The sequence below is a fragment of the Astatotilapia calliptera genome, chromosome 22 (genome assembly GCF_964374335.1).
Source record: "Astatotilapia calliptera chromosome 22, fAstCal68.1, whole genome shotgun sequence".
In the NCBI taxonomy this organism is placed as follows: domain Eukaryota; kingdom Metazoa; phylum Chordata; class Actinopteri; order Cichliformes; family Cichlidae; genus Astatotilapia; species Astatotilapia calliptera.
This window is the reverse complement of record NC_137442.1, coordinates 35,300,004-35,310,108: the sequence shown is the minus strand read 5'-3', so window position 1 is coordinate 35,310,108 and position 10,105 is coordinate 35,300,004. Positions and strand designations below refer to the sequence as shown.

Sequence of the window (10,105 nt, the reverse complement as noted above, 5' to 3'; positions counted from 1 at the left end):
TTTCTTGGGGTTTTCCACAGTTGTCATGCTTGTTTCAGATTATCAAACTAAGTTTAATAGAAAAATAACTCCAGTAAATACAAAATGCAGATTTAAATGATGATTTCCTTTATTGGAGAATAAAAGCTCCCATCCTTACTGGATAAAGTCAGTTCCTAAACTGAATCACTGGTTGGGCCTTCTCAGCAGCAAGAAGTGCAATCATGTGTTTGTGATAAACGGCAAAGAGGTTACACAGCGATGATGCAGGAAACAAGTGACCTCACTGAGATAAACAGTTCTGTCGTGAAAAATAAAGTTTCCACAGGACTGTGCAACCACATAAATACCGAAGTACATCTTTAATGGCTTACATGAGATTTCAGAGTAACAGCCATGTGTTGCTAACAAAATGCACTTGATTACCTGATCATCAGCAAGTGTGACCTATAAAGACAGCTTTGGCAGTTGGCTGGTCTAGATCGTGCACCTCTCTGCTTTTGTAACCTGACACATTAAGACAGCTGCTGCAGCTGGAACATCATTAAATCTACCATCGTAGATTTAATGATGTTCCAGCTCAGGAGCCCCGGGCGGTCAAATACCTTACAATGCGTCCTGAGGTATTTAAACAGGAGCAGTATGTGCTCCTTTGTGCAAGGAGGAACAGGATGAGCACTGCCAGAGCCCCACTGACCACCAACAGGGCCTCTGACCAATCAAAGAAACATTCATCAGGCTAAATTTGAGCAGTCCATATAAAATGTGTTCATGCTGAACAATATTAGTTTTCTTAGCCTTTTCCATAGATGCTTATTATGGAAAAGGCTAAGTAGAAAAGCATCAATATAAATACCACCCAGAAATAGAAGTAGCTCACATTTAGTTTCTATTTTAGCACGATAGACTATTTTAGCATGACCCAACCCTCGCCCCCTACCGCTGCTGCAATGGCACGGCCTGTGGTGCTTATTGTGCTTAGGTTATGTTCTATGTGCAACAGTTACTAAATACATCCATCCAGTCGCTTCTGCTTGTCCTTTGCTGGAGCCTATCCCAGCTCTCAGATTTAGTTACTAAATCGCTCAAAACTACATTTTTAAGTGTTTTATTAAACATGTCTTTAAAGGCTAGAAATTTTTAATCAAGCTTTGCCTTTATTTGCTAATATGGGACAATATGGATTTCTAGTCCGTTGCTCACTGCAGAACTCTGGCTTCACTAAAGGCTTTGAGGGCGTTATTAGCTTTAAGGCATGCAGCTGAGTTATATCTGGGAGTAAAACTTCCTCTGATATGTCACTTTGTCCTTCAGAGAACCCACAGCATTATATGCACTATATACTATTACCTAAATAATCGTGATGTCTCGTCATGTAAATAGTGCAGATATTAATTGACACAATAAGCAATCAAACTGCTGGCCTAACAAAAGATGCAGATATTCCTTTATAATAATCAACATAGACTATTCTCCCATTCACCACCCACATGTGTCTGTCTTCCTCCGCTCGGCGACACACCTGCTGGGAATCAAACTCTGGTACTTGGTGATTCTGTTCTCAGACATTCAAGCTACAGACACCAGCAGCCACAGTCAACTGTCTTCCAGGAGCCAGAGCAGGCGACACCGAGGGAAATTTATGACCCTGTGGACAATATCCTGCCTTGTGGGTCAGCAGTTGAGGACAGGGGGAGTCAAACCTCTTATTTAATGGGACATATCTCTGTGTGACTTCAAGTGGGCTAGACTAGTGAAACAGTTACTGGCACTGAATACCCAGTGTAGCACGCCATTCCTGTACAGTGCCAGGAACCTACTCTCTGTGGCAGTAAAGAAGGCTAAGTCTCACGTGTTAGTGGTGAGCCGTGTAGTTAGAATGATGGAGCACATTTTCTAAATAGTGTGATGTTGGAATATATGGTTGAAGTAGCTCCAAAAGCAGGAAGGCAACACTGTGAAGTTGAACTGAAAACAGTTTTGCCCCCTTTATACTGTCTAGAAAAAACTTTTCCTCTGCCTGAGCTGCACTATAAAGCTGTAAGTACGAAGTGTGTCAGCCACAGAGCGAAATGAATCTGCCCCAATTGCTTCACTGTTGCTGAGCTGAGCTGGCTGGAGGCAGCGTGGTGGCACATGAAAAATGGGACAAGTCAGTTTTGTGTGTCACAAAAGTGGCTCTTTTTAAAATCTGGTTAAATCACCATAGTAAGTAATGCTGAACATACAACTTGGGATACAGTAAGTTAAATTCAGAGTTCTGGTTCAAAGCTAGCTGGAAGCATCACATTTTCTCACCGATCCTTTGATTTCGTGAGTATCTACTCAGCGATGGGAAGTTGAATCTCTGATTCAGTTGCATCAGTGTGATGTTGATCTTGGTTGCAGATCACCGGACCAGCTCTTTATTCTATATTCGAGTGTGGTGACAGTTTGACCCTCCAGTCTACATCTGTTTTGTGGACTTGGACATTTGATCATGTCCCTAAGACGGGGTCCTTCAAGAATTTGGGGTGTCTGACCTGTTGCAACATTGGGAGAGATTGTTCTGGATCACCGGTAATAAGTCGAACTTGTCTGTTGATTGATTCTAAGAATAGAATAAGGTATTTTTTACTGGTGTAATTTAATTTAATTTTCAGTTGTTACAGACGGGACAGACATGGCTGGGGGATAGGAAAGGGAGAGAGAAAGATGAAAGAAAAGAAAAACAGAAGGAAGAGGGACAGTGAGAAATATACAAATGTCCTGGATCACCTGTTGAGAGAAAGAAAAGAGAAGCAAAAAAAGAGAGCAACATAATAAACACAGCACCATCGCATTAATCTAGCTAAGTGTAAATAACAGTAAATACTATATACTGAATGTTGTTGTGCAGCACGCAGGACCGACAGTACACAATGTGCTTTGAGGTAGCAACAGTCTTCTTTATTAAGATTACTTAGTGAAAAACACTGAATAAGTATTCTTGGTGTGTGTTCTTTGTTCTACTACATTTCAGCAAATGGTGTTGGGAATGCAGCAGAGTACAGTCAGATATCACGCAGTACCATCTGGAAGCCATTTGATTGGAAACAGCTTTATTATTCAGCATGCCGATGATCCCGAACACACCGGCAGTGGAGTAAAATCATACCTAAAGCCATTATTTACAAATAGAGGAAACAGGAAACATTGTTAAACCTACCAAAGTTTCTCGAAGAGTGCACTGACGACTTATCTGGGAGGTCACAGAAGGACCCTGAACATCAGCTAAAGAACTCCCGACCTCACTTGCCTCAGTTAAGGCCAGTGTTTATGATTTCACAATATGACAGAAACTGGGCAAAAATGGCGTTTATGATAGAGTTCAGAGGCAAAACCCACTGCTGACCGAAGAGAACACAAATACTGTGTAAACTAGGAGAATAGATGAGCTTTTAAAACTCTTGCGATCCATGGTGGGCTGTGTAAACTTAAATCTACATGAAGAGTGACTGCATTAGTGTATCAATACCATACTCTTTGGGTGTATAAGACACATATCATGTCATGTTCTTCTTCTGGCACATGGTGGTGCTAAACATGTTCTAAGAACTTCTCCAGCTTCACAGAGTTAAGTCTGTGACAGTTTTTAGAGCAGGGCTCCGTGCTGTAAATGAGCCTTTTTACATGTCATGTCCACTTTAAACACAGTCGGTAGGCTGTCATTCAAGCATCTGCAGTTTCCTTCCTCCACAGCAGTATCTGCCCAGCACCCCTGTGTATTTTCCATTACACAAAGTAGAGCGGCGTGCCAGGTCAAGACTGCCTTTTCCCTTTGGCTGGAGGGTGACCGCCGGCAGTAAAACACTACTGAAGGTGTCATTTTTTTCTACATAATCATACCAGTCCTGGGCTTCTTGGTCCTGGAGTTTCATTAATGATGGATTAGTGAAGACACACTGTTGGCTGCAGCTTCTCTATCAGGTTCTACGTGTGTGTTTAGAATGAGGTCAAAATGAGGTTGAGAGACGCCACCACTTTTCTACTTGTATCTAGTCCAGTCGGCTGCCTGCTAAGGACACTGGAGGATGACTGTTACTGAGGGCATACTGGTCTCCAACCATTACAGTGTTCTGAATCACTTTCAGGTCAGCTAATGTGAGTTTGAGCTAACTCAGGGGTCACAGTAGCAGCACCAGTGGCTAGCAGCATATCTTTCATAGCCGTTCCTCCAGTCTTTTAAACAGCTGAGAAAAAAAGACTTTAAAAGCATGGCCATCCATGTTGGGGTGTATACTCAGCAGCGGAGAGGGGTGCAGGGTTGAGGTGGGACGTTTGAAAGCTGTGTGGACTTCTAATCTGATTCCCAGTCAGCTCCAACTGTGAACGGTGTAAACTGCAGTTTTCAGAGCTGAGAACAGGATACGGTGATAATGTAAGAGGAACCACTCCCTTCCTTGCTTCGGTTTCCTGAGAAGAGTCTGGCTGCCTGCCGACAAGACCCCACCCAACCAACCGTTTAGCACCGAGTGAAGAGATAGCAGGACCATTTCTGCAAACTGCCAACTAACGATTACTAAATGGCCGATTTTGTGTTCATCCAGCACGTAGTTCAGATAAAAACACTTTCAGATTATCAGGACAGATATTTGACTTTCGTGTGCTACAGAGAGCAACTTTCTATTTTACTTTTATTTAAAAGTATTTGCCCCCTTCCTGACTTCTTATTTATTTTACATATTTGTCACACTTACATATATATTATACTCATAATATTAGGCAAAGATATCCAAAGTTAATACAATATTAGTTTTTTAATTATTTCATCTGAACCCTGTGTGCAAAAAGTAATTACCACCCCTTATTAAACCATGAATGAACTGTGATTAACCAGAGTTTTTGAAAAGCTACACTCAGACCTGATGACCCAAGAAATCACAAAGTCTGATAAAATGAAGTAGCTAAAAGATCCCATAAAGCAAAACACAGCATGTCCTCGAGCTAAAGACACTCAGGAGCAGTTTAGAAACAGAGTCTTTGGGACTTCATTGAACCATGGTGAAAGCCGTTATCCACAAAGGAGTGGGTGACACAGTTAAAAGTCAGATGTAGTGGTGGTGGTGTGATGATCTAGGGCTGCTTTGCTGTTTCAGGACCTGACCAACGTACTGTAATTGATGGAACCATGAATTTAGCTCTACAAGAAAATCCAGCTCAGTTCATGCCCTGAAGCTTGAGTGCACTCGGATTATTCAGCAGGACAATGACCCAAGACAAACCAACAAGTCCACCTCGAAATGGTACAAAGAAAACCATCATCAAGGTTTTGGATGTTTTGAAATGACCTTAAAACTGATCCAGATGCTCTGGAATGACCATGAAAAGCAGTTCGTGCTCAACAATCCTCAAATACGGCTCAACTGAACACTTCTGTAAAGACAAGTGGGCCAAAACTCCTTCACAGTAGTTTCAAAGACTCATTACATTATTTCAAATGCTTGATTGCAGTTCCTGCTCTCAAAGCTGGCACAAGCAGTTATTAGGTTTAGGCTAATATTTTTCCACACAGTGCATGTTGGCTTTGGTAGCTTTTCCCTTAGTAACAAATAAAAGCAAGTAAGCCCACCAGCCTCAATAAATTAAATAATCCCTTAACACTACATTTTGTATTTACTTGGGGCATCTTTGTGTGAAAGATTTGTATGACAAACATGCCAAAAAAATAAAAATTAGGAAGGGAGAAAACACTTTTTAACGGCCCTGTTTAACCAACGGATTTACAAATGTACTTTTATTAGTATAACTGAACACATGATGTACAATTCCCTTCCTTTGAAGAAGTGGAATCAAAGTCGTGTTTTATAGCAAATAATTGTCCATCACGGTCATCCATGGGCACCCCGACTTTGGATGCAGTCCTGTAGTTTGGTGCTACACAACCCATTTGCTTACACACAAGGACACACGATAACACGTTTACCTTCAACAGCACATGTGGTGCAGCTGGAACCAGTGACACCGAGTTTGCTTCTGTTTTTCCCACAAAGTTACCAAATTGTAAACCTGTAAAGCCTCGTTAGGCTACCTTTGAATAAGCGAACAAGCTCGCGTTCATAGCACTGAGACGTGCAAAAGCCGGTGGCTGCGAATCCTTAACTCAATCAGTAAGAACTGCTCAGCCTTTTATCTCACTGCAGCAGCAGTTCGACAGTTACATACACCCAAACGCTTCGACGCTTCCACTCTGATCATGTTAATCGATGTCCAAAAAAGTACTTGAGCATTACTTTTTAAAAGTGTATTATTAATGCCTTACAACAAAAATTCCAAACATGAAAGGAAGTAAAAAAACAAGAAACAATCACTACTCACTGAACATGAAAATAAATTCTCAGATGACGTTTAACATCACAGTTTTTATCCAATGTTAGCAGCACTGACAGTGGCACAGTAATCACAGGACGGGCTTAGACATTACAACAATGCAAGTAAAGCATGTGGGTCCAGTCTATGTTCTGCAATACAAGGAGACATGACCCTGAAGAACTTAATAAATGAAGAAATGTGGCTGGTGACCTGAAAACTAACATCTTAGCAGCAATGCAGATGACACTTGCATATCAAAAAGTATAATGCTGACTGATTGTCATCTTACTCCAAGTGTGACTCTGACTTCTCACTGTGGTTTTTTATGATAGTAGTTATAGTTGTTAGCTTTAAATATTTGAGCACTAACGTCAATTATTGACTACATTTTGTAATATAATCTAATATCAGAGAGTATATAAAGCCCTTTTTTGGTGCAGTTGATTGAAAAGCAGCCTCATGCTAAGAAAACAACTCACATGAGTCACATTTTGGTCTTTTGACACTGCTGTCAAGTGAAGAAACTGATTACTGTTATGTTTAAACAGTAACCAGATGATGAAAATCAATTAGTGTAAGTGTACTCTTGTCATGTCATCGAGACGTGTCAGCAGGAACACAGGCGCACCTCTGAAAAATAGCTTCTATTCAACTGTAGCGATTGTGACACGTGACGCTGTTTCTAGGAGTCAGTAGTGATTCTGTACTTAGTGAGTCGTTGTCAACTTTCAGAGCTTTGGTGGAATATACACGATCGAGACTTATTTGATTGTTTTTAAGTTGGTACAGCGCATGTTTCAACAAATAAACACAAAAGCTTTTTGTCCTTCTTTGAGAGTTCGGCGTATTGCTGCACTAACTTTAGAATGACTGTTTGCATTCAGAATCCATTGCACTGTCCTCAGTGGGAGCACCGGCTGACTTTAAGCCATTTCAGTTGAAGGAACAGACCCAAACAAAAAGGGGCAACTGACAGAATGGGTATCACTGTTCCAGCTAAACCCAGTGTTGTATTCAGCCGTACTTGTGCAGCTTTAGATTCTGCTCATAGTTTGTAGTTCCTCTACTAGCACATCATCTCTTCCTCTTTTGCTGCCGCAGCACCTTTCTCCTCTTCATGATCATGGCATGGAGCTTCTCCAGTCCCTCCTGCAGTCCCTCGCCGATAATGGCACAAGCAGGCTGAAGGTGCCAGGGTGTGGCAGTGTTGAGCTCACCTAGAGACAACATGCTCTCCATCTCAGGCAAACTAAGAGAATTGCGCAGGTCCTGTTTGTTAGCCACCACAAGGACCGGCACACCCTGGTTCTCTGCCAGCCGTGTGATTTTGTGCAACTCTGCCTTGGCTTCCTCGATGCGCTCGGCATCCACCGAGTCCACCACAAACACAATGCCATCAGCACAGCGCGTGTACGAGCGCCACAGAGGCCGCAGCTTCTCCTGGCCGCCTACGTCCCAGAAGTGGAAAGACGCAGTCCGACGGCTGCCTCCAAGAGACACTTTGATCTTCTCTGTGTTGAATCCCTTGGTCGGAACAGTGTTCACAAACTCATTGAAACGCAGGCGATACAGCACAGTGGTCTTGCCTGCACAGTCCAGTCCTAGAATGACAATGTGAAGAGCCTGAAAGCAGGGGAGGCAGGGGAGCAGCGAGCGATGATCCGACAGTCCGTTTCCCATCTTGGCACACAGACCGAAAGAAGTTGCCACTAAATATTCCCGAGGTTGATCTTGTTGTGAAAGAACTGCAGCAAAAGCTAGAATGTAGAGGAGAAATGCATGAGTCCAGGCATGCAAACACACAGCACTCTGTTACTTTACAAGGGCACAAACACCCAGGAAGTGAATAAACCCACACACCCTTACATTATCCTGACACTGAGGACTGAGCTCGGAATAAAACAGCAGGGCGCACTTCAACGTGTGACTCGTAAACAACGGGGAAGGAGATCTTTTAAATTCCCCCCAAATCCATCCGTCACCTCCATGGACAGATCAAAACCGGCCTTTGTGTTTTTTAAACTGAGCACACTGACATGTTGCTTTAAAAATGTGTTGCTTGGCAACCGACTTCTTTATGCCGAAAGGTCCGTTTCTAATCTATAAATTAAAATAAATCTTACGTTACTAACAAATCGACATGTGCTGAAGAACTGGGCTCCCGTGAGGTCGCTGATGAACACGTTTCCGACGACAAGAAAACTGCGTTTCTATGACTTTATGCCCGGTTTGCAGCGGCCGCTCCCGCCCTGCTCACTGAAGGTAGACACACGGAGACGGCGATAAGTGATGCGCCACCAGCGCTTCATTAAAACCTAGTATTAAGAGTTAGCCCGAACTGAAATATGGCAAATAAAGATTGATGAAACATCTCTATCTATATCAAACACTGTGAATACCTTTAGCTTGTTATCCGAGGAGCGGCGTCAGTTTGTGAGCGATCCAAATGGAGTCTGGCGTGCAGTGCTGTGGGTCCTGTGTTACAGACCTGACTCGCTTGCAAAGCCAACAAGTGTTGGAAAAAGCAGTCTTAGCGCTTTGGGCCTTTTATGCACGTTTACATATAAAGCAGCGTTAGGTTAGCGTTACATGACAAAGCAGGCGGACATCAACGCAATTTGCTTCATTGAGGGGAAATTAATTTGAGCTGTCTCTGGGGTTGGATAGGATTTCCCGGCTGTTATCGCTGTTTTCTACAGAAGAACGGATCCGTCACAGTAGCAGCGTAAGAAACGTACCTCGACAAACGATGTTAACCCATCACAGCTGGCAGTGCGTCCACAGGTTCGGTCACCCACCGCTGTCACCTCCTCAGACGTCTACAACTACTACTACCTCTCCATTCCGCAGCGGCGCTAAGACCACTGGAATAAACACCACTGTTTCCGCTTTCGCTTTTCAAAATAAAAGCACAGCCGGCATATTTGGTTTGGCTGACTTCCACAGGCTTCGAAGCAAATCACGTAAAAGGGAAGGGCTCATTAAACGTACCGATACAAAGGGTGCTGTTGTTTGGAAGGGTTTGAAATAGGAAATTATATAGCTTTAGGTTTCCCCATAATGCATCATCCTCGTGTAAAATCTTGTAATCATACAAGAGCTGCGAGTCCAGCGTCAGTGGCCTATTTATACGATTCCCCTCGTGTTGTACGCCCACCACGGGAACATTCGTCAAAACAGGATTATAGTAATACTTGTAATAGTAATGGATACTAGTGATATTAAAAGTTTATACTATTTCAGAGTTACTCGGGATTCATTCCATGCACTTTATAGTCTAATTATCATGAACCTCAATTTTTCCAAAGTTATGTAACACTGTTAATTTAAAGTCATTTATTTATATATTTATTTATTTAGCGACTCACTTCGCGGTTACACTCAAACCCGGGACTGTGCATCAAAGAGCACGTGTCGGTCGAAAGGTTTCTTTATGTATTTATTTATTTGGAAGAAGGCCAGTTTTTCAGGTTAGTATTCCACACACAGTGGCCTAAATTATGTTGAAGGGTTTAAAAATACATTATAGACGGGATACACATGGACAGGTCGCTAGTCCGCCGCTGGGCTAGACGCAGGGAGGCAGACACATTCACACCTCTGGGCAATTACGAATTAACATAATCCTTCTAACCGCATGTCTTTGGATTGTGGGAGGAAGCGGGAGTATCCGGAGAGAAGTCACCGGGCCCCGGGTGAAAACATGGAAACTCCACACAGAAAGGACCCAGACAGGTGCAGTAGGACCTTCTTGCTGTGAAGCAGCAGTGCTAACCCCCACGTATACAATTTAAAA

At 42.8% G+C, this 10,105-nt stretch overlaps 1 protein-coding gene across 3 annotated transcripts; it reads right to left on the bottom strand.

Moving 5' to 3' along the window:
- Positions 1-5,706: 5,706 nt before the first annotated feature.
- On the bottom strand, positions 5,707-9,398 carry arl4ab (ADP-ribosylation factor-like 4ab). Of its 3 annotated transcripts, none has more exons than XM_026156934.2 (2): positions 9,048-9,398; positions 5,707-8,066 (listed from the first exon to the last, which is right to left on the bottom strand). In XM_026156934.2, exon 2 carries the CDS (start codon positions 7,987-7,989, stop codon positions 7,384-7,386), a length of 606 nt encoding a protein of 201 aa, XP_026012719.1. In that variant the 5' UTR covers positions 7,990-8,066; positions 9,048-9,398; the 3' UTR covers positions 5,707-7,383. The 3 variants fall into 3 exon arrangements, with proteins under 3 accessions (XP_026012719.1, XP_026012722.1, XP_026012720.1); XM_026156937.2 differs by lacking the exon at positions 9,048-9,398 and adding an exon at positions 8,709-8,847; XM_026156935.2 differs by lacking the exon at positions 9,048-9,398 and adding an exon at positions 8,170-8,287.
- Positions 9,399-10,105: the final 707 nt, after the last annotated feature.

Excerpts from the sequence above, each read along its gene's own strand:
- arl4ab (XM_026156934.2), bottom strand. The coding sequence starts at position 7,989 with ATGGGAAACGGACTGTCGGATCATCGCTCGCTGCTCCCCTGCCTCCCC.